General features: G+C 50.5%; 1 protein-coding gene across 2 annotated transcripts in view; it reads right to left on the bottom strand.

Annotated features, from left to right (window-relative positions):
- Positions 1 to 2789: 2789 nt before the first annotated feature.
- The window catches only part of ERGIC1 (endoplasmic reticulum-golgi intermediate compartment (ERGIC) 1), a 134213-nt gene continuing 109439 nt past the window's right edge, over positions 2790 to 27563 (bottom strand). For both annotated transcript variants that reach the window (XM_011987701.1, XM_011987702.1), the window contains 3 exons: positions 23162 to 23262; positions 20382 to 20504; positions 2790 to 4773 (listed from right to left, as the gene is read on the bottom strand). In XM_011987701.1, coding sequence (XP_011843091.1) covers positions 4666 to 4773; positions 20382 to 20504; positions 23162 to 23262 — 332 coding nt within the window. In that variant the 3' untranslated portion in view covers positions 2790 to 4665. The remainder of the gene's footprint in view (positions 4774 to 20381; positions 20505 to 23161; positions 23263 to 27563) is intronic.

Consider the following 27563-nt stretch of genomic DNA (forward strand, 5'->3'; position numbering starts at 1 on the left):
CGGGTGGATCACGAGGTCAGGAGATCGAGACCATCCTGGCTAACACGGTGAAACCCTGTCTCTACTAAAAATACAAAAAAAATTAGCCAGGTGTGGTGGCGGGCGCCTGTAGACCCAGCTACTTGGGAGGCTGAGGCAGGAGAATGGCGTGAATCCGGGAGGCGGAGCTTGCAGTGAGCTGAGATGGCACCACCGCACTCCAGCCTGGGCGACAGAGCAAGACACCGTCTCAAAAAACAAAACAAAACAAAACAAAACAAAAAGTTTCTTAAGAAGGGATTCAGACTTCCAGTGGCCTGCCACATTGTTTCTGGCAAGAACGTAAAAATTATTTGTAACATATAGTAACAAAAACTAACCACAGGCTGGGTGACATGGCTCACGTCTGTAATCCCAGCACCTTGGGAGGCTGAGGTCAGGAGTTCGAGACCAGCCTGACCAATATGGTGAAACCTCGTTTCTCCTAAAAATACAAAAATTAGCTGGGTGTGGTGGTGCATGCCTGAAATCCTAGCTATTCAGGAGGCTGAGACAGGAGAACTGCTTGAATCTGGGAGGCGGATGTTGCCGTGAGCCGGTATCGCGCCATTGCACTCCAGCCTGGGCGACAAGAGCAAGGCTCCATCTCAAAAAACAAACAAACAAAAAAGACTAACCACAGCTACTATTTATGAACCCTAGTGCCACACCCCTTTTCTTCCCAGGTTTCACCCCCTCTTCCCAGGTTTCACCCACCCCAGCCAGTGTTGGCTGCAACACTTCAGCTTCTCTCCTCATGAAGCACGTCTCCAGAGACACCTCTTCTGCAACACCTTCCCACGGAAGCCATTTCTGCCTGGACCACGACAGCTCCCAACCTATCACACACCCCTGTAGGGTTTTGCTCTGTAATCCTGATTTAGAAAGCCTCTTATGTGAAACCCCTGTAATCCACATCTGGTTAGACAATTGGAAAAGTTTGTTGAAAGGAGAAATTTAAAAAATGGCATCCATCCCTTAAATGTTGTATGCCAACGTAAAACACATTCGACAATGACCCTGGGCTAAGGCTTTACCACTGAGAAACCTGTATCGGTGTTCACCTTCACTTTCCCTACATAAACCAACCAGAAAGCTTCAGTTGTTCCTTTCCCTGTCTCTCTCCCTCTCCACAGCCCCCTTCCCTCTCCCTCCCTCCCTTTTTTTTTTTGAGACAGAGTCTCACTCTGTCACCCAGGCTGGAGTGCAATGGTTAGATCTTGGTTCACTGCAGCCTCTACCACTCCCCTGCTTCCCCCGCCGCAGCCTCCCGGGTAGCTGGGACTACAGGCGTGTGCCACCACGCCCACTACTTTTTGTATTTTTTTAGAGACGGGGTTTCATCATGTTGCCCAGGCTGGTCTCAAACTCCTGGGCTCAAGCAGTCCTTTTACCTCAGCCTCTCAAAGTGCTGGGATTATAGGTGTGAACCACGCCCGGTCTCCCAAATCTTTTACAGTAGTCTTGTTCACTTCTAATTCAGTGACATTTTGAGGGAGGAGGGGTAACAACTCACCTTAATCAAGTCTCTCTAAAGCATTCAACTTAGTTTCACTAGGTTCATTTCTCACAGTTCACTGGTTTAACTAATAGTCCCCCAAATCATATCCTACAAGTATAAAAGCACAACTGGTATGAACAGGTTTGGGAACACACATAACTCAAGTATCAGTATGTAAGAGCGAGAGCATGGGGAGAGTTAGTGAAGAGTTTCTCGCAGACTGATTCCCTCTCACATTCACCTCTGGTGTGTTCATCCGCGTTAGTGCTGTTCCGATGAAAGTCTTGTAGGACTGGGCAGTAAGATGGGAAAGATCCATGGAAGTCCATTGCTCATAGCGGATGATGATCTCTCACTGCGGAGCTTAGGGTTGAAGAAGGAGCGCCAGGTCCTTTGAAATCAAGAATTTACGAATCCCTTTCATTTATGGAGCCCTTAGCTCAGAGCTCTAAAGAAGAAGGTTAGTCTTGTTCTCAAGAAGACTATATCCTATTTGGGAATGCTCGTAATGGTACAATCACCATTTTTGAAAACTTACTGTGTACCAGCAATAAACACTCTTCTACACAGACAATCTCATTCTGATATTTCTGTGCACATATTAGAGATTCTATTTCTGAAATAGCCCTATGTGGTAGTTTTATTACTATCCTCGTTTTCACCCAACAAATCTGAGGCACTGAGAGGTTAAGGACCTGGACTGAGGCTGCATAGCTAGAAGGTGGTAGACCCAAGAACATTCTGGAGGGCTCAATAAAGGGAGGGCTTCATCTAAGGGGCTTGACTTTCTTTCTTATTTTCTTTCTTTTTTTCTTTTTTCTTTTTTTTTTTTTTTTTTGAGATGGAGTCTCACTCTGTTCCCCAGGCTAGAGTGCAATGGTGTGATCTCAGCTCACTGCAACCTCCGCCTCCCAGGTTCAAGCGATTCTCCTTGCTTCAACCTCCCCAGTAGCTGGGATTACAGGTGCCTGCCACCATGCCCAGCTAATTTTTGTATTTTTAGTAGAGATGGGGTTTCACCATGTTGGCCAGGCTGGTTTCGAACTCCTGACCTCAGGTCATCCACCCGCCTCGGCCTCCCAAAATGTTGGGATTACAGGCGTGAGCCACCGTGCCTGGCCAGAGGGTGTTTGACTTTCTGATCATCCTCACAGATCTCCTTTTCAACTCTTCTGTCTTCTCTCCTCTAGAAGTGAATTCCATTCTGGCTGTGATTCCAGCCTCTGGGTTACCCAGCCCCAATCAAGGTAGACAGAATCACACCATAATATTTCTGAAAATCAGCCTTTTAATCTAGTTGAACCCAATGAGTGGTGAAAGAACTAAAACATTTTTTTCCCTTGAGATTTTGATTATAAGAATAACAGGTCAGAGGTGTCTCTTCCATAGGAAACTGACATCCCCTATGTCCTCCGAGTTTTTTTTTTTTTTTCAAAAAAATGCATAAAAGTAGAATTTCAACTCATGTGCATGCCACACATTTCCATCCCCACCCCACCCTGCCCCACCCTCTACAGGCACACATATTCACACACCAAAGGGACTCCTTTCTGTAACTGAGGAACAGAATGTAAAAAAAGAAATCCATCCAAGTGGCCACAGATACCAGAAATAGCCAAATGCATTTACACTCACATCAGTCAACTCATATGCACAAGGAGAAGCTTCTCCAATTGGAGCTTAGAGCCAAAAATTACAAATGGCAGAGACTTGAGCTATCCATAAGATAATTTTAAAAATCCTTCCACTGGACACTCCCCTTCATTACAAAAGTATGCAAACAATCTTGCTATAAATGGAAAACAGGCGTGTGGCTCTCTCCCTGGGATATGAGGGCATAGCTAAAATTCCCTGGGTGGAATTAATGCCTGGACCATTGCCCCTCCCTTTCAGGACAAAAGGGAAAGGATGAAGAGGAGCAGCAGGGTAGGGACCCACCTCAGGAGCAGGTGGGGCACCCTGGAGCTGCCCCAGGGGCTGGGAATGTGTTGGCATGTGACCAGCTGATGGGGGAGCAGTGGGCAAGTGGGCCAAGACTGGGTTGTAGAGAGACCCAAGTGCTCTGCACCCATAGGGAGTCCAGAAGGTAGAGGTCCACGGACAGGACAGGGCTGGCCTCCTTTGTTCCTCCACCTAAGGCCTTGGGACTGATGGCGTCTGTCTGAGAGAGGCTGCACGATGATTTTAGGGTCGCAGGAAGGATGCTTCCCATCTGGACATAAGTGCACAAACCATGTCTATCTGGATCTCAAAAGATGACTTCCCCTTCACACAACCCCCACTCCCTACCACTGCAGATCCCAGCAGAGCAGTGGGAGGTCTTGGCAGTAGGAACCAGCCCCTTCACCAAGAAATGCTGTTGCCACACAGCACACAGGCTGAGGCACGTTGGTGGGGGGTTCAGAGGAACAAGGAGAAGAGAGGAAGAGGAATCTGTGACCCGCCTTGGGACTGGTGGGCAGATTCAAGTCTCTACCGCTGCTGCTGAGCAACTGGGCATCTGCGTCTTAGAAGAACAAGACAGGGGTGCGGGTAAAGGCTTGAGGCCTGGGCTCTAGGTTGGGCAGGAAGGGATGGGGCAGAAGTCAGGGTTCCATCTATAGTGACAAATTGTAGGGGTTTGCTTGGGAAGTACCATCTTTCGTGGAAGGTGCCGGGTGTATAAAGGAGTAGCCTGGTCCCAAAGCTGACAGCCCAGGTCTGGTGCCTCTGGGGCGGGTTGGCTGCCCAGGGGAGAAACCAAATCATTAGTGTGTCCACACAGTGGGGGCCACGAGATTGTCGAAGCCTGGCTGAGAGCTGATCGATATGCGTTCTGGGATATTCCCCTAAGAGGGAAGAGACTGCAGCTCTCCTAGGAGGGGTCCCCAAGATCCCTGGACTCCCCACCCCTTGCCTGACTCTACTCTTGGGGCTCCCCAGGGAAAGGGGAACTGCAACTTCAGGCAGTGTAATTTGTCTAAAATGAAACACGGGGAAAAGAGGTAGCTGCGAAGCATCGAGCCATCCTCTACTTTCCCCCCACCTCCCACACACACTTTGGGACACAGCCAGATCTGAGGCCAGATTGAGGGCCAAAGGAGACAGGGCGCTGGAGGCAAGGCTGGCGATGCCCAGGGTCCTCGGCTGTTAGGCTGGGTGTGGCGTCAATGCATCTTGCCCAGTTGGATCTTCTTCCAGGCCTCGGAGGCTGTGAAGATGCATGAGTCCAGAATGCCGGCGACGGTGAAGGTCCCGCCAATGATGGCACAGATCTGCAAGAGGGCAGGGGTGGGGTGGGAGTGTCAGAGGTCAGTGCTGGAGGATGCACCAGGCCAGACCCCTCCCACACCATGAGATGATGGGCTCTGCAAGGCAGACATTGCCCCGTTAAGCCCATAATGCCCACTACATAGTCACCAAGAGCCTGGCACATACTTAGGGCTCAAAGGAAACCAGTTGTTGGATGGTGGATTTAATAATAATAAAATAATTATCACCATTATGAGCTCCTTTAATTCCCATGTTCACCCTCTGAATGAGGAAGGCAGTTATTAGACCCATTTCACAGAGGAGGAAACCGAGGTTTATCAGGTAACTTGCCTAAGTTCACCACATAAGTAGCAGATGCAACTTGAACACAGGTACATCTTAACCCTGGAGCCTGTGGTCTTAACCTCAACTCTGGATTTATCACATATTTACAATCCCATTTGCAGATGAAGGAAATGGAGGTTCTGAGAGGCAGTCCCAGGGGCCCAAGGTCACACAGCCAAGAAGTGGCGTCCTGGGATTTGATGGGTAGTAAGCAAATTATCATATGAATAAATGCAAAATTATAACCAAGGCAAGTGCTACAAAGAAGAGAAAGGCTTTTGGTGCTACCAGAAAGCTTCTATTAGGGCAAGGTTTCTAATGGCACCATTGACATTTGGGGCCAGAGAATTTTTTGCCACAGGGACTGTCCTTTGCAGTGAAGGATTTTAGCATCCCTGGCCTCTACTCAGGAGATGCCGGTCATCCCCCCTCCCCCATGCTGTGACAACCACAATGTCTCCAAACATTGCCAAGTGTCCCCAGAGGTCAAAATTGCCGCTGGTTGAGAACAGCGGTAGCAGGGAGATAATGAATGTCACCTGTCACATCTGTACTTCATAACTGTCTGCCACATCATAATATACTAACCACCAGAAAATACACAATACTTACACAGCACCTTCCCAGTGAATCCCCAGCTCAACCCTAGGCGGTAGGTACTATTCTTAGACCTATTTCACAGCCAGGGAAACTGAGGCACAGAGACCCTGAATCCCTTGTCCAATGCCACAGCAAGTGGCTGAATAGGGGTTCAAAACTTTGGAGTCTTTGCTCGTAATGTGACACCCTGCTGCTTCTCAGGTGCAAAACACCCACCTAATTGAATCACAAAGCTTTGCAGTGGTCAGGACACCATTTGGGACTAATCGAACTAACGTTATGTTTTACTCAAAATGTTATGGCCTACAAATTGCTTTCTGATGACTTCAGAGAATCAAAGCATGGATGATGGAAGACAACTGAAGTTCATAGAAGGTTTGCAAGGAAACTTACTGATTTGTAGGGACAAGATCTCACTCTGTCACCCAGGCTGCAGTGTAGTATGTGATCATAGCTCACCGAAGACCCCAACTCCCGGGCTCAAGTGCTTCTCCTGCCTCAGCCTCCGGGGTAGCCAGGATTACAGGTGGTACCACCATGCCTGGCTAATTTTTTTAATTTTTAATTTGTAGAGGTGAGGTCTCGCTATGTTGCCCAGGCTGGTCTCCAACTCCTGGGCTCAAGTGATCCACCTGTCTCAGCCCCCCAAAGTGCTGGGATTACAGGCATGAACCACTGCTCCAGGCCTTGCAAGAAAACTTTAAACATATTTTCCTCTTCAGCATCTACTTTATGTCATTCATAAGAACCAACACCTCCTATCCTAGCAGCGGCCATAGGTCTCGGAGGAGCAGAGTCCTACAGCCCACAAGGGAGATGGCTCTTCACCGAGTACCCATGGGGTACAGAGAGGGAAATAACCTGTCCGAGGTCACACAGTACAGGTGGCACTCGCTCTTCCCCCCATGCCACATTTAAGGGGCATTTAAATGACCACAGGACTCAGAAGAAATAAACAGTTGTGTGGCCCCAGAGGCCATTAGCGGCCCCAGAGGCACCACAGGTGGACGGCCAGCCACTGACCCGCAACCTCTGGGGAACTCTGGGAGCCAAGAACACCTTAATAGATGAAGTGGTGCCCAGTGGTGGGAGGCCAGGAGACACAGCAAAGGCGAGAGGGAAGTGCGAATCAAACCAGTGTTTATTTTTTAAAATGATATTTCCATGAGATGAGCTAAGCAGAGGCCTGTGAGGCCCAGGACGGACAGACCAGGTCTGTATGGATGGGTGGCAGGAAGCAGCTGGTCCTCCAGTAATAACAGCCCAGGAAACTGGAGCGGCCCCCCAGGGAGTGGAGAGGACCGGGGGGCGCTGGGGGGATTATGGTGAAGTGTTTTAAGTGGGCACGGCCCCTCCCTGCCGGCCTTAGAGCATGACGCAGGGGTACTTTTCAGGGAAGATGACGGCAGAGGAGCTGGTTTATTTCGGTAGAGTGGATCAGATGATGGGAGATTTTATACCACAAAACGCTTTTAGAGCTTGGATCAGAAGATAGGAAAATGTGACTTACGAGCAATGAAGCAAAAAATAAAAAATAACCACACACACACACACACACACACACACACACACAACACATCTGTATTCATCTACACACAATTTGGAACCCGAATGCTTATGACTCACAGACACCTGGCACCCAGTCTCAACTCTCCTTTCATGGGGCTGGCCCACACCAGAGGGAGACAATGTGTGTATTGAGGTACACAGGAAAGCACATCGCCTGAGGGGAAACTGAGGCCCTGGGGCATGGAAACTGCTATGCAACTGGCTCAGTCACTCTAAGGGGGAACCCTGAGGCAGACTCCCTCTGAGTATCTACTGATACTGGTCAGTGTGCCCCCATCACCCCGCATCTGTTGAAGGGGCTGGTCACTGTTCACTTGAGGAGGTGAGGGGAGGGGAAATCCTGACACATTCTGCGGGGCTTTCCTCAAAGCTGAGAGAACTCAGCCGGCACAGTGGCTCATGCCTGTAATCTCAGCACTTTGGGAGATGGAAGGATGGCTTGAGTCCAGGAGCTTGAGCCCAGCCTGGGCAAAACAGTGAGATCCCCATCTCTACAAAAAATAAAAACAAATTGGCCAGGTGTGGTGGCTGTGGTCCCAGCTACTCTGGAGGCTGAGGCCTGAGGATCATTTGAGCCCAGGTCAAGCCTGCAGTGAGCTATGACTGCACCACTGCACTCCAGCCTAGGTGACAGAGCAAGATCATGTCTTTTTTCTTTTGACAAGAGTGAGACTCAAATTCACTCTTGTCACCCAGATTGGAGGTGATCTTGGCTCACTGCAACCTCTGCTCCTGAGTTCAAGAGATACTCCTGCCTCAGCCTCCCAAGTAGCTGGGATTACAGGTGCCCATCACCATGCCCAGCTAATTTTTGCATTTTTAGTAGAGATGGGGTTTCACCATGTTGGCCAGGATAGTCTCAAATCCCTGACTTCAACTGATCTGCCCGCCTCGGCCTCCCAAAGTGCTGGGATTACAGGTGTCAGCCACCATACCTGGTCCCGTGACTTAAAACAAACAAACAAAAAATGCTGAGAGAACTCTAGCGGCCAGGCCCACATTGCCACGGCCCTGCTTTCATTATTTTCTCTCTCATCCCTCAGGCCTCCCCAGCACACTGGCAGTCAGTAGGAGGTGACTGGCATGAGGTGACGTAGTCACAGGAGGGGGTTCTGGCCCTCCCAGGAGTAGCACTTCCTGGATTCCGACATGGAAAGATTCAGAAATGTCCAGCGCCAGGGCGTTCCCACACCTGAACCCGCTCAGGGAAGTGGCTGGTCATGGCTGTCCGTGTCTTAGAAGGTCACCATGCCTGCTGGAACATGGGGAGATGCAGCCACGAGGCTTTGCCAGGTGGTGTGTCTGCCTTGGAATTCAGGCCCTACATGGGCGGCGGCAAGATGACAGGCTTTGCCATTGAGGATTCCTGGGATGATGTGGGAACAATGGGATCCAACAGCAGATATTCTGAAGCTGGAGGAGATGCTGGCGGGATCTCAGGAACTCATGCAGGGGAGGGCAGGGGTGCCACTGGCAGGAGGAAAGACGGTGATTGGCATGTCCCTGGGCTGTGGGGACGGGGCCTGGGAGGAACACTAATGAATTAAAATGAAAACAAAGCAAACTGCAGTCCTGACACTTAGTTCCCACAGCCTGTTGTTGCTCACACAGAGAAACGAGGCCTCTCCAGGGGAGCCCAGGGCAAAGCTGGGGCTGGGAGGTGTGTACCTCCCTGTTGGACCTGGTGAGGGTGGCACGAGGTGAGGGCTGGGGAGCCCACCCGGCTTTCCTGCCGTGGCAGCAGAGAGCGCCCAGGCTTTGGAGGCTGCATCGTGGCATCACTTGCTAATTCTAGCCGTGGGAGAGTCTTTATGGGCCTCAGTTTCTTCATCTATAAAACAGGAAAGCCAGCCGGGTGCAGTGGCTCATGCCTGCAATCCCAGCACTTTGGGAGACCAAGGTAGGAGGATCACGTGAACTCAGGAGATTGCGACCAGCCTGGTCACATGGTGAAACCTGTTTCTACCAAAAACACAAAAATTAGCTGGGCATGGTGGCAGGCGCCTGTAATCCCAGCTACTCAGGAGGCTGATGTATGAGAATTGCTTGAACCCGGGAAGTGGAGGTTGCAGTGAGTCGAGATTCAGCCACTGCACTCCGGCTGAGGTGACAGAGCAAGACTGTTGCCAAAATAAATAAATACATAAATAAAAACAAAAATAAAACGGGAAAACCCCTGCTGCTCTGCTGAAAACACACCTGGGGCACCTCGCACTTAGATGTTCAGTAAACGAAACCTGATCTGATCTTTCAGTTCACTGGAAGGCTCTAACCTTGTGGTTAAGATATGGAATTTTCTAAACCCGAGACCCACTCAACCAGAAAAATCAGTAAAATATTACTTATTCCCCAGAGCACGCCTTTGGGTCTCAACTTTCGTTCTCTCTCTGGCACTTTTAGCAGAGGGCAGGATGAGTCACATAAGAACAGGACAGCAAGAGTGTCCCAGGCACCACGGGCAGATTCTCTGTGGCTGCCGGGGGCCCACACACTCTAAGGGCCCTCTGAAGTTACCCAGCAACCCATTCAACAGATCGGGTAGCTGAGGCCCAGACAGGGTGTCCTCAGGTGAGTGCCAAGATGTGTTTGTGATGAAGAACATCCCTGTGGGGCAAAGCACCTTAGGCCAGAAGTGGGTTCCATCCTCTGGCCAGTGAGGGAGCTCCCTAAATCTCACCACCTGAAGTCTATCGGGAAAACTCTCATTTTCCTGAATGCCCAAGGGAGAGAAGATAGCAGACATAACGGACCACATGGGAGGTGCACAAGACGCGTTTGTTGAATAAGTAAAGGAGTGAGTGAAAGAATGAGGAGCAGATGGGTGGGTTCCAGAGTGAGGAAATGAATGACCTGCTGAGGAAAGGCACAGAGTTCCACACCCAAGGCAGGGGCAAAGGTGACTTGCTCAGGGGAGTCAGTCGGGGGCGTGGGGAAGGCAGTGCTGATGAAAAGGTGGGCCTGGAGGGGGAGACCCTGGACGGGGCAGGCAGGAGGTGCCCCTCTCCACTAAGTCGCTGCGCCTGGAGACCCTGCACCTGGAAAGCGATGCCATGGAGGGCCTGGGCTTTGGAGGCTGGCAGAACTGGCTTGGACCCCTCCCATCCATGTGCTCTTGTGCCACCCTAGCTCCCGGTGCCTGTTTTGTGGCTTTTAAAAATGGGAAGACTGGCCGGCCATGGTGGTTCGTGCCTGTAACCCCAGCACTTCGGGAGGCCGAGGCGGGTGGATCACCTGAGGTTGGGAGTTCGAGACCAGCCTGGCCAACATGGTGAAACCCTGTCTCTACTAAAAGTACAAAACTTAGCCAAGCATGGTGGCAGGTGCCTGTAATCCTAGCTACTCAGGAGGCTTAAACTCGGGAGGTGGAGGTTGCAGTGAGCTGAGATCACGCCACTGTACTCCAGCCTGGGCAATAAGAGTGAAACTGTCTCAAAAAAAAAAAAAAAAAAAAAAAAAAAAAAAAAAAAAAAAAAAGGGAAGGCTAAACCCTAGGACTGTGGTGGCACTGACTGAGAGTGGCTTGGTCCCTTGCCGCTGCCATGCTCTTGTATCTCCCAACCCGGCCTCAAGGCTTGGGGACAACCTGGGGCGGGGTCTTCCCCGTAGGGGATGAGGAAGCAGGGCCGCTGAGCCAGGAAGGGCCACCTCGGCCAGTGCACGCACCACTGCTCTGGGCAGCAGCCACAGCTCCAGAAACAGAAACAAGGCCAGTTCAATACCTGGGCCCCAGTGAGTCTGAGGGCAGTGCAGGAAGTGGCATTCATCAGACGTCATCCGATAATGCCCCTCTGTGCCCACCAGCAACTTCCTCCCAGGGGCCCTCAGCTTCTTGGCCTCCCACTGTGACTAGAATGAAGTCAGCTTGTCTACCTTTAAAAGAGGTGCGTGTGTGTTTCCCTTACATTTTCATTATGGTTCCTAATTCCTTATGGGAAGGATGTGTTAGCCACACTGGAGGGGGAGCTAAATGCCTGTTTTTCCACCAGCACAAACGCCTTCCCAGTGCATTAGTACTCCCCTCCCCATTACTTTCCCATAGCGTGCAGTGGAGAAGCACCACACACACCGCCGTGGGAGGTGAGATTGTGGGCTTTGGATTAGACATTCCTGGGGTCCAATCCCAGCTCTGTGGCCCTGGCCGGGAAAGCCAGTTTACCTCTCTGAGCCTCAGTTTCTCCCATCTGTAGAATGGGGCCCACTGCAGGGACTGAGATGACACTGTCCAGCTGCCTGCTGCACCCTAAGCGCCCAGGAACTGTTCAGTCACTTTCCTTGTTCAGTCAGCACTGCTTTAAAAGCGTGTGGAGGAAGCGCGGCATGAGGAAATAAATAATGAATTGGAGTCTCATCAGGCTCCAGCAGCGGCAGACAGGCTGGAGCCGGGGATGAGAACACCAAAGTCGCGGAGGAGGCAGAGGCCGGGGGTGTAGTCGTGGAAGGGAAGTGGTTGACTGGGCCCTGGAAAGGCTGGGAATGGGGGAGGAGAGGGTATGGTATCAGGCCTTCCAAAGCTCCGGGGGCCTCGGGAGAGTAGAGGCCTCCCCCTGACATGTTCACAATTCCTATGGGCTGCAAAATACCCACCCACCCCACCTCGAAAGAACCTCACTTTGGTTGAGCACCTATTATGTGCTGGGTCTGAGATGGCACCTTCTTCTCTTTTCTCATTCAATCCTTGCCACTGCTAGGTGACCCTCATTTCACAGACAAGGACGCAGAAGGTCAGAGAGGGAATGACTTGTCCACGGTCACAGGGCTACCGAGTAAGCAAGGATCACTAGAAGCCAGGTTTGGGAGGCTGCCAAGGGCCTGCCTTTTCTCTTAGCCCACCTTGCTCCATTCCCAGCCGGAAGACTCTTCCTAGCCCCTCTCTTCATGTACATATAGCTTCCATGCAGGGAATCTGTCTTCTCAATTCTGTCAAGGTTTACGTACCAAATTTCCTGACGTAAGGGATCCCCGTCAGCAAGGGCTGTGAAGTAAGAAGCTGTGCATCTATAAAAACCAGCCTGGTGTGCAAAATGGAGCCCACTCGGTCTCATGTTCCTCTTCCGCCTCCGAACCTGCTCTGGGAGCGCGCGCGCCAGGAGGCCCCTGTGTGCAGGCCCAGTTTGGAGCAATCTGTTTCTGGAACACAACCTTCTTGAAGATCTAGTTCAGCTCGGAATACCACGGAAGGATCTGAACTGAAGCGTTTCGCACATTTCCAGACCTGAATCACCAAGCTCCTAATATGGGTTCTGTTCTGTCCCTTGGAGAACAGAAATCGTCTTGGTGGGGGGTGTACCAAGGCGTACAACTCTCCTTCTATTTGCTCACTGTTTGACACCTATTTATTCCCACATTGACGCACTGGATCAAGAGATCAGCGATGACTAAACCTGGCTTTGTTGGAGCTCATGGTCCAAGGAAGGGAGACACCGAGGGAACTCTGAGCAGGGTAGTGGGGGCAGAGAGCAGAGAACCGAGGCTGCATATGGGAGCTCTGAAGGTTGTCCTGCCACTCCAGGGCCAAGACGGTCATTTTTCCAACTCACATCATCTTAGTGGGTAGAACCTTCTCAGTTTGAAGTTTGTCTCTTGTCAATTCTTCTTTTTTTTTTTTTGAGATGGAGTCTTGCTCTGTCACCCACGCTGGAGTGCAATGGCACGATCTCAGCTCACTGCAACCTCCGTTTCCCTGGTTCAAGCGATTCTCCTGCCTCAGCCTCCCAGGTAGCTGGGATTACAGGTGCGCACCACCATGCCTGGCTAATTTTTGTATTTTTAGTAGAGACGTGTTAGTTAGGTTGGTCTTGAACTCCTGACCTCATGATCCGCCTGCCTCGGCCTTCCAAAGTGCTGGGATTAGAGGCGTGAGCCACCGAGCCCAGCCTTGCCAATTCTTCTTAATGCCCACTGCCCTCTTTCCTGCCCCAGCCCTTGCTGCCTTAGTTTCTGGCAAATGTTTGCAGAAGCCTAAACAGATGAACAAAAGGTATCAGATATGGGCAGGAAAACTTGCAAACTATCAGCCAATCTGCCTCAGATGGCCGATGGCTTTTTTAATGGTTTGTATGTGTGAGGCTGTGATTTCACCATGCATATTCACAATAAAATAAAACTTTGTTTCCTGCTCTAATATTTCCTCCTGATTCCCAGGATGAAAGCCACTGTATCAAATGATCCTGGTGTCTGTCCTACCAGGAGTTCTATGACTTCTGGGGGCTTTGTTGCTGCAACACCCCTGACAGCCCTTGTTTTGGAAGACAGAGGCTCCCGAGACAGTGCTGGGGGTAGGGGATGTTGCAGAGGCAGGCACTGGGGTCACGTTCGAGCCTTGCCATTTGCTGGCTGTGTGTTCTTGGATGAGATTTTTCACCTCTCTGAGCCTCAGTTTAATCCATTTATAAAACAGGAACAAAATCATCTACCTTGAGGGGTTGCTGGGAGGGTTAAAGGAGGTAACTATGTAATTACCTGGCACATAGTAGGTACTTAATAGGGGTAGCCATATGATCACTTTTTCCCCTCATCCTGTCTGGCTGGGGAAAATATGATCTTTTTTTTTCTTTTTTTTTTTTTCTTTTTTGAGACAAGGCTGGAGTGCAGTGGCATGATCTTGGCTCACTGCAGCCTCCACCTCCCAGGTATAAGTGATTCTCCTGCCTCAGCCTCCACAGTAGCTGGGACTACAGGCATGCACCACCACACCTGGCTAATTGTTTGTATTTTTAGTAGAGACAAGGTTTTGCCATGTTGGCCCGGCTGGTCTTGAACTCCTAGCCTCAGGCGATCTGCCCACCTTGGCCTCCCAAAGTGCTGGAATTACAGGTGTGAGCCACTGCGCCCAGCTGAAAATATGATCACTTCTTTAGGCAGCTGCCCCTTACACATTTCTGAGCACCTGTGTCCAGGCCAGGCCCTTCACTGGATGCTAGGGACACAGGTAAGTCAGACCCGGAGGTCATCATCAGGCCTGGCAACCAGGCACGGCAATCTGAAGTCTGGGGGATTAGTCCCCTGGTTAGAAAGCATGAAGGAGGGCAGCAGAGAGGAACGTCTGTGGGTGGGGCTCCCTGTAGCAACTCTCCCTCATACCCAAGTTAAGCCCTGGCCAAGGGCCCTGAGCACCACTCGAGTTAAGTGAGCTGCACAAATCTTCAAGAATGGTAAGTTTTGAGTAGCACGCAACGGGAGGGTGTCATCGCCATCCAGTACTTCTTGGTGGGCAAAAACCATCCCGGCCATACTGGTCCAACTGGCACTTTGTTTAATGGACTTCTGGCTGTTCCTCCAAAATAAAATCAACCACGCAAAGAAAGAGATCTGACACCTCTGAAGCCATCCAGTCTGTCACCACAACCCACTTGAATGCAATCTCAATCTCAAAAAGGGAGCTTCAGCAAGTGGCAGGGGACAAATGTGTTGTGTGGGAGGGGAGCACTTTGGAGGGGATTAGTTGCATGTCGTCAAATATGATCTGTTTACTCCCTTAGCACTGGAATGTTCTGATAGAGCACAGAACATCACTCTGAGTAAGGTGCCCCACGTGCCGAGAGAGAGGAGCTCCAGGAAGCCTGGCCAAAGACTTCCAGGAGGAAAAACTGTTTAGGCTGGGAATAAACAAGCCCTTTCGGGACAATGAGACCCTGCGGGGGCAACCTGGGAGCAGCCAGGTACTTAACACTTGGCAATGCATCTGGGAGGCTCCACCTGCCTCTACCCTCCCTCCCTCCAGCCCACCCACAGCTGCCTCCCAGCCCCGCAGCCGCCACATGACGACATCCTGACCTAAGCCCCTCTTCGTCTCCAGCCCCTCTAAGGAGCTATTTGCAGAGGCCCCCATTTGCCGTTTAGGGGCTTTGCACGCAAGTGTTTGATTTTAAAAAGAGAGAAAGAGAAGCCACAGCAGGTGCCTCCACTTCCATCCCGGCCCCACCCCACCCTCCGAGGGCTCCCAGGGATCTTTGTGCCGTGTGTGTATGTGTGTGTCTGAGTGCTGGCGTCATCTCCACATCTGCTGCCCTGTGACAAGGGCCTTTGAAGCTCCACAATGACGCCATCTGCCAGGCACAGCCGGCCGGCTGGCTCCTTCAGAGCTGACCCCACGGTTACCATGGCAACCAAGGTGGTGGCACGGGGCCTTCAGAAGAACCACCAGTCTAATGATGTCAGGAGGTTCCCTGCAGCAGTGTGGCCCACGAGCCCGGGGCTTTGTCAGCCCATGCTTAAGCAGAGGTGGGTGGGGCAGAGATGGAGGACAGGCTGGTGGCCAAGGACAGGAAGAGAAGAAGGAATCATGGAGGCATTGGGTCTCTGACAAAGGAAGCGTCTTCCCTGTGGCTTCTGGGAGCCTCCTGCTCTCAGAAGGTCAGCGGCTCACTGGGGAGTCCGTCACCTGCCAAAGGGGGTGGCACGGCCTGCATAGGACACGTTACACTGGGCACCTCTGCGCATAGTATTCCCTTTCCCGGGGCCCTTTCTCCTCAGCTCAAGGCCCATCACAGGATTCCCTTCTTGGAGCTTCCCAAACAAAGGGGATGGCGCCCTCTCGTTTGCCTGCAGTGTCAGGCACACATCTCCACTACAGCCTCGTCAATGCTCTCTGCGCTCACTCATCTGCCCCATCAGCGGGGTCTCCTTGAAGGCAGGGACTGTGTATGATTCAGCTAAACCTGGTGCCTGCTACAGAGGTCGGCACATGGTGAATTCTAGCAAATGTTAAATGAATAAATGAAGTCCCTTCATTTCTCAGCCACTTGCCAAGTGATTTCTTTTCTTTTCTTTTCTTTTTTTTTTTTTGAGATGGAGTCTCATTCTGTCCAGACTGGAGTACAGTAGCGTGATCTCGGCTCACTGCAATCTCTGTCTGCCAGGTTCAAGCAATTCTCCTGCCTCAGCCTCCCGAGTAGCTGGGACGACAAGCATGCAACACCATGCCCGGCTAATTTTTTATATTTTCAGTGGACATGGGGTTTCACAATGCTGGTCAGGCTGGTCTCGAACTCCTGACCTGGTGATCCACCTACTTCGGCCTCCCAAAGTGCTGGGATTACAGGTGTGAGCCACCGCACCCGGCCAATTTATTATTATTTTGTGAGACAGAGTCTCGCTCTGGCACCAGGCTGGAATACAGTGGCATGATCTTGGCTCACTGCAACATCCGTTTTCTGGGTTCAAGTGATTCTCCTTCCTCAGCCTCCCGAGTAGCTGGGACTACAAATGCCTACCCCCATGCCTGGCTAATTTTTGTATTTTCAGTAGAGATGAGGTTTTGCGATGTTGACCAGGCTGGTCTTGAACTCCTGACCTCAAGTGATCCCTCTGCCTCAGCCTCCCAAAGTGCTGAGATTACAGGCATAAGCCGCTATGTCCGGCCATTACCAGGTGATTTTTAATGCCCAGAGTCTCAGCTGCTTTCCATACAACAGCAAACAGAAACAGGGACACAGAAGAGCCTTCTGAATCCTACTGCGAGGCATGGATGGAGGAGGTTTCTCTGCTACAGTCAGTGCTACAGGTGCTAGGGCCTCTGAGGAGTGGTCTAGACCTGCATGGAGGCACCAGGGAACCTACTTGTATCTCTGTGTGTGGCTTATCGTGGGAATGAAGTAGGAGAGCTGGAGTAAGACTCAGCACCAAGACCCACTTGGGGTGTGCTACCTGTGGGGTCTTGGGTGAAATCATTTGCTCACAAATCCCCTGATTTTTTGGGTCCTGGGGTCTGTGCATCTCCCCTCAGAGTAGCTACATCCATGTCCCTGCACACCAGTAGTACATGTGGGTTCCCATGGCTTCACATCTTCCCAATCTTTGTAGTAGCAGGTTTTCAATTTTTTTTTTTTTTTTTGAGACAGAGTCTTGCTCTGTCACCCAGGCTGGAGTGCAGTGGCGCAATCTCGGCTCACTACAAGCTCCGCCTCTTGGGTTCATGCCATTCTCCTGCCTCATCCTCCCCAGTAGCTGGAACTACAGGTGTCCGCCACCACGCCCGGCTAATTTTTTGTATTTTTAGTAGAGACGGGGTTTCACCGTGTTAGCCAAGTTGATCTCGATCTCCTGACCTTGTGATCCACCTGCCTCGGTCTCCCAAAGTGCTGGGATTACAGGCATAAGCCACCACACCTGGCCTTCTTTTTTTTTTTTTTTTTTTGAGACAGTCTCACTCTGTTGCCCAGGCTGGAGTGCAGTGGAGTGATCCTGGCTCACCACAACCTCTGCCTCCCAGGTTCAGGTGAATCTCCCATCTCAGCCTCCCAAATAGCTGGGATTACAGGTGTACATCACCATGCCCTGCTAATTTTTGTATTTTTAGTAGTGCTTTGCCATGTTGGCTAGACTGGTCTTGAATTCCTGGCCTCAGGTGATCTGCCTGCCTCAGCCTCTCAAAGTGCTGGAATTACAGGTGTGAGCCGGCCAAGTTTTCCATTTCTGTCAGTCCAATAGGATTCAATTGGGTCTTTTAATTTTTTCATTTTTCTGAGACCAGGTCTCACTTTGTTGCCCAGGCTGGAGTGCAGTGCCACCATCATGGCTCAATGCAGTGTCAACCTCCCACGCTCAAGCAATCCTCCCACCCCAGCCTCCCAAGTAGCTGAAACTACAGGCATGCACCACTATGTCTAGCTAATTTTTTAACTTTTCTTTTTTAGGGATGGGGTCTTGCTGTGGTGACCAGGCTGGTTTCAAAATGCTGGCCTCAAGTGATCCTCCTGCTTCCACCCCTCTAGAGTGCTGGGATTACATCTTTGAGCTACCATGTCTGGCCTGAATTGAGTCTTGTTTTAAATCTCATCCCTCCAATTTCTAGTGAACTTGAGCATCTTTTCACTGCCAGTATCATCTCCTCTGTGAAGAGCTGGTCCTTGGCCTTGTCTATTTTTTTTTGGTTGTTAACTTTTTCTTGTTTTTTTTTTTTTTTTTGAGACGGAGTGTCTCGCTCTGTCGCCTAGGCTGGAGTGCAGTGGCCAGATCTCAGCTCACTGCAAGCTCCGCCTCCCGGGTTTACACCATTCTCCTGCTGGGACTACAGGCGCCCACCACCTTGCCCGGCTAGTTTTTTGTATTTTTAGTAGAGACGGGGTTTCACCATGTTAGCCAGGATGGTCTCGATCTCCTGACCTCGTGATCCGCCCACCTCGGCCTCCCAAAGTGCTGGGATTACAGGCTTGAGCCACCGCGCCCGGCCTGGTGGTTAACTTTTTCTTACTCATCTCTAGGAGTTCTTTACATATGAATTCTGAAGGCTGCCTCTTTCCCATATGTGTGGCCAGTATCTTCCCAGGCTGCGTGTGGCGTTTTTGCTTTATGTTATGTGCCATTTGTTGAACAGAAGTTTCTAACTTTTATGTGGTCAAAGAGAACAGCAAAAAACTGTCTGAGGCTCATGTAAGCACCAGACTTATGACACCTTTTGTATGTCTCTGTCTGTTCTGTGGGGGTTTTTGTTTTGTTTTTTAGAGAAAGGGTCTCGCTCTGTTGCCCAGGCTGGAGTGCAGTGGTATGATCATGACTCACTGTAGCCTTAAAATCCTGGGCTCAAGTGATCCTCCCACCTCAGCCTCCTAAGTAGCTGGGACTACAGGTGCATACACCACCACATCCAGCTAATTTAAGAAGATTCTTAGAGATAAGCTTTCACAATGTTGCCCAGGCTGGTTTCAAACTCCTGGCCTCAAGCGATCCTCCCACCTCAGCCTCCCAAAGTGCTGGGACTACAAGTGTGAGCCACTGTGCCCCGTCCTACTTGGCTTTTCATATCTACAAAGAGCTTCTCCTTTCACGATCTCCTGAGTCCCACAAGGCCCTGGGAGGTGGCAGGAACAGAGATGATCGTTCTTATGACACAGATGAGAAGGCAGAGGCCCTGTCACAGCATCCTACTGTTCTGCCTCCTGGCACCCACTCTCTCCTCTTCCAGTAGGTGGCCCCTGCCTTTTCTCTTGAGGAACCTCATTCCTCACAGTCTCTGTCCCTGTGGTTTGGATGGGGTTGACACCAGAGCAGGTACAGGGCCTAAGCCTGGCCAACCAGAGCATTTGATTTCCCAGGCCACAAGGATGGCATGAGGCCTGAGCAGGGCCAGTGAGAGCACTGTCCTATCTAGGCCTTGGTTAGAATGACTGAGAAAGAGGCCATTTCTACTGACTTGAAGATGAAGTCAGTATAGAGGAAAGCAGATGCGAAGACAGAGACCTATTCCTGGCAATGTTTGAGGCTGGATCCAGCCATGCCTGAGACCTTCTACTCCTTAGGCCAGCTCAAGGTCTGGTTCTGGATCTTCGGTAACAGAGTCCTGACTAATACTGACCTAGTTATTGTGGGAAATCAAAGAGCCAAGACCTTTGATCTTGAACCATCATTACAAGTATAAAGAAGTACAGAAAAATAAGGGCCTCCCAATGCTATATTTATCTTTAGGTCTCGGTTTCCAAATCTGTGAAGTAGGGATAGCCACCCTGTCTCTTCCATCTCAGCTAACTCTGGCTTCTTCAGTGCCTCCTGGGCCTCTTGGGTGAAGGAGGGCACCCTGGCCCTCCTGTTCTGACCCCAAGGACCTTCTGAATGGGAGGCCAGGAAACAGTAGACGTGATAGAAATAATCAGCATAAAGGAAAACTAACATCAGCTTGAAGCTGCCCTAGAGAAAACTGGACGTGGTAAAGACCATGGCAAAAAAGAGAGAACAGGGAGGAAGGAAAAGAGAAAAATCTGACCCTATCAGCAGCTACAACTGGAAATTAGACCTGAAAAAAAATGAGTTAAATCTTTGGTGTAAAATTTACACATTAAAGGATAAACTCTGCTAAGAATAATTTCCATAACAATAAAAAACTGGAGAAAATCCTACACATCTCCTGGAACCATATGGAGATTTGCTTCAGGAATTAAATGGATTTCGGGGCATTCCCCTCTGGAAAATACTTTCTAGACAAAACGTCATTGATACTCATGTGTTTCTGAGAACATTTCTCAGCATCCTTCGGGTCGAAGCCTCCTGCGCGCAGCCAGAGCCGCTAGCCCTGTAGGCTGCATCCTGTTTCAGCAAGAGCAGGTGAGGGGCACTAAGGAAAGGGGCCCAGAGCAGGCGCAGGCTGGCTGGCTCAGGGCCCAGCCCACTGCCCCAGGCCACTCACCGTGGTGATGAATCTGTACAGCGGCTGCCGTCTCTCTGTGTACTTGACCGTGATGGGGCTGAGGTCGTAGCGGAACCAGATGGCAGGGATGATGCGGCCCGTGTGGCTGTAGGCGACGTATTCCTGCGGTAGAGGATATGAGAATCAGAAGTTCAAACTGTGTCCCAGGGTGGGTGGGTCCCCCAGTAACCCTCCAGAAAGGACTTTCCTCCCTCTCTGCTCCACAAAGCCAGACTCCCCCACTCCCTCTCTCACATCCCTTCCCCTGGAGGCCCTAAACTCTGCTGTGCACAGCTGGGCATTTTTGACCCCCTTGGTTGTTTAGAAATTGACCATGTGAGCTGCAAGCAGCACCAGAATCAGAAAATACATTAGGAAGCAGAGCTGTAAAAGGAAAAGTGTAATTGTTGGCTGAGTAAAGGCCTATGGCCTCCTTCAACCCCTAGGCCATGCGAAATCCATTCATTTATTCAACAATGGTTTGCTGAACGCCTCCACTGCGGTGGCCCATGGCTGGCTGCTGGGGACCCCGAGGTGAGCAAGTCCTGCCCTTTCCCCAGAGGGAGTCACAGTCTGCAGAAGGAGGAAGACATAAGAATATCCCTAACACTGCGACATCACGCATGTTGGATGGAGGGTCATGGAGAGTTGAGGGAGCCATGAACAAATGAACGAATGACCCATTCTCCCAGGAGGCATCTGGGAGACTGGGGAGGGGACATTCTGAGCCACACATGATGGATAAACAGGAGACCCTGTGTGTGTGTGTGTGTGTGTGTGTGTGTGTGTGAGACGGGTGTAAACGCCGTGTGGGGAGTGGGCTAGCTTCTTCAGAGGAATGGACTGAACTGCAAAGCCAGAAGGCCCCGCCCTGCCACCAACCTTCCCAAGAATGCACACAGCAGGGACTAAGGATACTCAGGGGCTGAGCTAACAGTGCGTCCTTGGGCCAGCCCCTCCCTCCCTCAGGGACTTGGTTTCCCCATCTAAACACTGATGGGCCTGGGATGATGACCCCTGGGATCTCTCCAGTTTGGGCACTTCAAGGTGCTAAAATCTGCAACAACTGGAGACCGTATTGAACCACTGGGGTACCCCCAACCCCAAATGCTGAGCCTGAGGAGCCCAGGCCGCTCCAGAGGTAACACTGAGCCCTGACCTCCCACTGGGTCACTGCTGCCTGCTCCCAGGGCAGAGTGCAGCTGCAGCCGCAGAGAAGCTGAGCAAGCTGCTCTGGCTGCTCGGCCTCGCCAAAGCATTGGGAAAAGGAGCTTTGAGTAAGGGAAGATCAGCTTTCTCTAGGAGAGCTTCTGGGGTAGGTTGACTGTCTGGGTCACAGCCTAGAGCTGAGGGACAGAGAAAAAGAGTGAAAAATAGCAACAGTCAGTATCATTTACCTAAAGGTTTTTTTTTTTTGGTGGGCTAGGCATTTTTGAAAACATTGCCCCACATGACAGCAATCTTATAAAGTATCATCTCTATTTTATGAATGAGTAAACTGAGGCACACAGTGGCTATGTGACCTGTCCCAGGTCAATAGCTAGTGAATGTCTGAGCTGGAATTTGAACTGCAGTGTGGTCCTGAGCTTGCATCTGTGCTTTTCCATCTGTTAGTTTCTATGAGCATGTGAGGGTTACAATGAGATGCCTCTTGTGAAACAGTGAATAAAAGAAACAGAGCTCCTGGGAACATCAATTTAGGGCGAGTCAGAACAGAGGGACTGGACAGAGAGCAGCTCGCAGGTGGGCAGACTCACAGCCCCTTCCTTAGACTGAGGCATGAGGTGATCAAGAAGCCAGGCTCTGGAGCTCAAGGAAAACCTGTTCTAATCCCCACTGAGCCACTTTATAGCTCTACAACCACCTCTCAGTGCCTCCATGGCCAAATCAACAAAATGGGCTCAGTAACAGTCTCAACATCAGAGCTGTCACAATGATTGAGAAGATGGAAGAAGAGAGCTTAGCACGTCTAGCCCCCAGGAAGTACTCAATGACTGACAGCTATGCCTCCTACTATTGTTATAATTAACTGAACTAAACAGGTATCACTTATAAGGGGTTTGGGCAGCCTTGGAATGGAAGAAAAAGGACAGTCCTGGTGGTAAGTGGGAAAAACCCATCCACCAGGGTCTAGCAGGGGCATCTCAACCAACAGGCTTCAAGTATTCATGTCCCATTGGTGTGGTGCCCCCGGGGAAGCCCAAGGCTGTCTTGGCTTGAGACTACTAATTTCTGGGCCATCCCACTCTGCAGACTCTGACCATGCTCTGCTGCCCACTAAGGCCTGGTGTCTTCTCTATGACTTTGAGTGTTGGGGTCCTGGGGACACCCCTGTCAATCAACAGCAAATTAATCAACAGCCATCTTGGTGTGACTCAGCAGCCTCATGAGTTTGGGTAAAGTGCCTGTGCCCTGAGAGCAGGAGTGTCTGTGTGTGTTGAGCACCCTGGGGTCTGTGTCTAAAGAACTCAGACCAGATGCAGGGCTGTTTGAGAAACAGCCCTGCAACCCCAGGACCGTTGTAGGACAGAGCCTACCTGCTCTTTCTCAAACCCTATCTCCTGGTTAGATCTGTTCTCCTTGACTCTGAGACTGCCACATGGCAGGGACTAGGCCTTTCACCTTTACCCAGAGACAGAGCCTGGCCCAAGCTAACCCCCAGGAAAGGCCTCCAGAAAGGAACCGGAAGAAAGTGCGTCGGTGCAGCCGCCTGTCGTCTCTGCTCTCGGTCAGCAGAGGGCGCCGCCGCACAGAGCTCGGCCCAGCCATCGCCCGCGCACCTTGTTGGCCACCGTGTACTGGTAGGAGTACCGCTGCTTGCCGCTCTTGTCCTCATAAACCGTGGGTACAATCTTCAGGATGTAGTCGTGGGAGGCCAGGGCTGCGGGAAGGACACAGCAGAATGAAGCAGGGGGACAGGCACTGCCCGCTGACAGCTCTATATCATTTCAGTCCTAATCCTAAACCCCCTGGGCACAACAGGGGGCTCATTCCCCACAGTTTTACCACCAACCAACTGCTCTTCATCTCCCCTTGGATACCGGGAATTGGGAGACTCTATCCATCAGGATCTTCCTCCTGCACTGTATACATTATTAAAATTCTGGAAACAACCCAAACGTCCATCGACAGAGCAACCATGAAAGAGTGAGTGTTGGCCGGGCGTGGTCGCTTACACCTGTAATCCCAATACTTTGGGAGGCCGAGGCGGGTGGATCTTCTGCAGTCAGGAGTTTGAGACCAGCCTGGCCAAGATGGTGAAACCCCGTCTCTACTAAAAATTCAAAAATCCCAGCTACTCAGGAGGCTGAGTCAGGAGAATCGCCTGAACCTGGGAGGCAGAGGATGCAGTGAGCTAAGATCACACCACTACACTCCAGCCTGGGTGACAGAGCAAGACTCCGTCTCAAAAAAAAAAAAAAAAAAAAAAAGTGGGTGCTAGGAGCAGCTATTCTCCAACAGGGAAAAGAACCAAGTCATGGATTGGGGGAGGGGGAGACACTCTCTATCCATGTAAATATATAGGAGAATTATCTGGAAAGATGCCCAAGGAACCACGGGCAGCTTTAGCTTCTGGGGAGGAAGGCAGGATTTGAGAAAGATCCCATTTCATTGTACAGCCTCTGATATTGTTTGAATAGTTTTACTTTTAAAACAAACTATGTTTCAGTATTAAAAAGAAAAGAGCCTATCAACCAGAAAAACTGCACCGATGAAGCATTGAGTAACTGAAAATGGGGAAAGAAATCAACGGCAGATCAGTTCTTCCTGGATGGGGGAGCTGCTGAAGGCAGGGATGGAGCCTTACTCATCTCTGTGTCCCCAGAGCCCCGTGCAGGGCTTGGTACCAAGTGGACCGTGGCAAATGCTTACTGAATGAATGAACGGATGGAAAGATGACTGGACAGGGGCATGAATGAAAGCACAAATGAATCAGCTGCTGATAAGCATGAGGTAACTGGAGTCCAATGCTGGGCTAATAGAATGCTGGCCCAGAGCGGACAGATATCACCCAGGAAAGGTATGAACTGTCCTGGGCCTTCCGGGATGCTTACAGGAAGCTCATGGGCCTTCCAGAATCTCGGTTCACGGACTACAGAGCGAAAATAACACAGCAATTTAGGCCTGTGGGTTCTAAGCCTGGTCGCATAGCCGAGTCAGTCCTCTTCTGTTAGAAGGCTGGGGATGCAGACAGCATTCACTGCCCTAACACTCCCTCCCTGCCCCGACACTCCCTTCCTGTCCCTTCCTGCCAAAGCCACATCTCAGTAAGCAAAGGAAGTGCTTCCTGAATTGTTCTGAGTGGGTTCCTCTGAAAACCTGCGACAAGTCCTGCAGCCGCCGAGCCAAGTCCATGAAGACTCCAACATCTCTCTGTTCAACCCCGTAATGGTTCTCAGATGTCAGAAGCAGTCGAATCCTTTGGATTAAAGGACACCTGGGCCTCTTTCCAGGAGCAGCCCATTAAATGGGTCAAGGGTGGAGCTCAGTATTTACATTTTTAAAACAAGAGCTCAAGACCACGCTTGACAGTGGTGTCCAAATGCCTATTGCCCTACATTAAAAACTTGAAGCAATGAAAAAGTGAATCCCTTATCAAAATCACCCCTGTAATATTTCTTGCTAAAATTTGTACAAGGCTGGACATGGTGGCTCATGCCTGTAATGCCAGCACTTAGGGAGGCTGAGGTGGGAGGATCACTTGAGGTGAGGAGTTCAAGACCAGCCTGGCCAACATAGTGAAACCCCATCTCTACTAAAAATACAAAAATTAGCCAGGCATGGTGGCACACACCTGTAGTCCCGGCTACTAGGGAGGCCGAGGCAGGAGAATCGCTGGTTGCAGTGAGCCGCCACTGCTCTCCAGCCTGGGCAGTAGAGTGAGACTCCATCTCAAAAAAAAAAAAATCACCCATAAATTCACCATCAGAAAACTATGGTTCACATTCTCACATATAAACTGCCAGACATGTTTATATATACACTTAAATTTTCCTAAAATAGCACCATACTGTATCTTTTTGTAAGAACTGAACATCATGAACTTTTCAGGTCTAAGACACAGAACATAAGCACCATAGAGGTTTGTTTTATTCATCTCTCTATCCCCAGAACCTAGCCCAATGCCCAGTATATAGTAGGTGCTCAATAAATGTTTGCTGCCTGACTGCCAGCAAGGTCCTGACACTCCTCGCTCATCTTGGGCAGTTACCATGCTCAATCAACCCCCATGCCTGAATACTGACGTGGTTCCTCATTTTCATTCTTACAAACAATGACCTAATGAACATTATTTTCCTAGATCTTTGTACACTCTCTTAATTATTTCCTTAGCTTACTCTCCTATGAGTACAATTGATGACTCAAAGGCAATGACCATTTTTAAGGCCTTTAATACAATTTGCCAAGTGCCCACTGGAGACACTGCAGTTAATTAGACCCATGTGGACTCCTTGTGAGTTGACCATTCCTAGAGACTGCTGGCTCCAACCTAGTCTAGGCCGGCCCACACTCCCTTCAGGCTCACTCCCTCCTCCCCTACCCGCACAATCTTCTTATGGAAAAATTCAAATCTAAAACATAGGGAATCGTATAACGGACTCCCACATACCCACTTCCCAACTTCAGCAATTACCGACGTCTGGCCAATCTTGCTTCATCCCTATCACGCCACTGGAGTGGGGCCCAGAACCTGCATTTTTAAACCAGCAGCCCATATATATATATGTGTGTGTGTATACACACACACACACATACACACACACATATATGTGACAGCCCATATTATGTGTTACATATATATGACAAGCTGGTTTCATCCCAGTTATGTCATTTGGGACCAGTTAAACAACTCAGTATCACAATACAAAACACAATTCGATACAGGAAAGGTTCTCCTTAGATTCTGCCCTAGGGGATCTCGTTCCTGAAGTTAGCTGTTGACAACAATGAAGAGAACGGCCAACATTTATTGAGCACTCACAATGTGGCAGGCCGTGTACTAAACTCTGTACACGTATCTCATTAATCCTCATGGCAAGGCTTAAGGTGGAGAGGATTCTTCCCACTTTACAGATGCAAAAACTGAGGCTTAGCAGAGTTAAATGACTTTCCCAAGACCACAGGGCTGGGAAAGAGTGGAGCGGGACACTGGAGGCCAAGGTCCTCACGACCGCACTGCACCACCATCTGGCCGGAGCTCTTCCACAGTGGCCTCCAGGCCTCTAATAATCGATTATACACCCACTATACCCTGGGCACAGGGCTGGGTCCTGGGGACAAAGCAGTGGGCAAGGCAGAGTGCTATGTTCTAGCTGGTGCAACAGCCAAGGGCAGCAGATGACTGGGAGAACAAGGTGATTTCAGAAAGTGGTCTATACTAGGAAGAAAAAACAGGTTTGTCCTTAGGAGTGGGGGTTACTTTAGATAGGGTGACCAGCGAGGGCTTCTTGGAGGTGGTGGCATTTGAACTGAGACCTTAATGCTACAAAGCAACCCCCACAGCAAGACCTGGGCACAGAGGGACCTCCAAAGGCAAAGGCCCAGTGCCGGGGACTGAGCTTGGGAGCCGAGGAAATAAAAGCCAGCCCTTCCCTGGCTGTCCCTCGCTTGATCTCATACTTTTTCTCTCCACTTAAGCCAGCCTGAGATGACTTTCGTCACTAGCCCTGGAGAAGGCAAGGTTTCTGTCCACACCCTCTCTCTGCTTGCACACTCTGGGCCTTCTTAGCTTGATCCTCTTTCCTGTCCAGCAGCTGAGGCGTCCATCATAGCTGCAAACATTTGTGGACGGCCAACGTGGGATGGCATGTTACCATGACACAAAATGACAATGACCACAGCACCACACCAAGAATCATCTACCTCTATTACAACCAGACATTTGCATTCAAATAAGGAGGTGCTGCCGTCTACTTATCCGTTGCTGGAGGCAGCATGAATGGGAACCAGACACAGCTGGAAAGCAATCGGGTAACACAGCGCCAACCCTGTACATATCAGAGGCATTACTGCCATGGTGAAACACAGAAAACAGCAGATGCTTCCCAGTGAGAAGACAATGCCTTAGAAAAGCCGAGCACAGCCGGGCGCGGTGGCTCACGCCTGTAATCCTAGCACTTTGGGAGGCCGAGACGGGCGGATCACGAGGTCAGGAGATCGAGACCATCCTGGCTAACACGG

Source organism: Mandrillus leucophaeus, unplaced genomic scaffold (assembly GCF_000951045.1).
Source record: "Mandrillus leucophaeus isolate KB7577 unplaced genomic scaffold, Mleu.le_1.0 Scaffold314, whole genome shotgun sequence".
NCBI classification, from domain to species: domain Eukaryota; kingdom Metazoa; phylum Chordata; class Mammalia; order Primates; family Cercopithecidae; genus Mandrillus; species Mandrillus leucophaeus.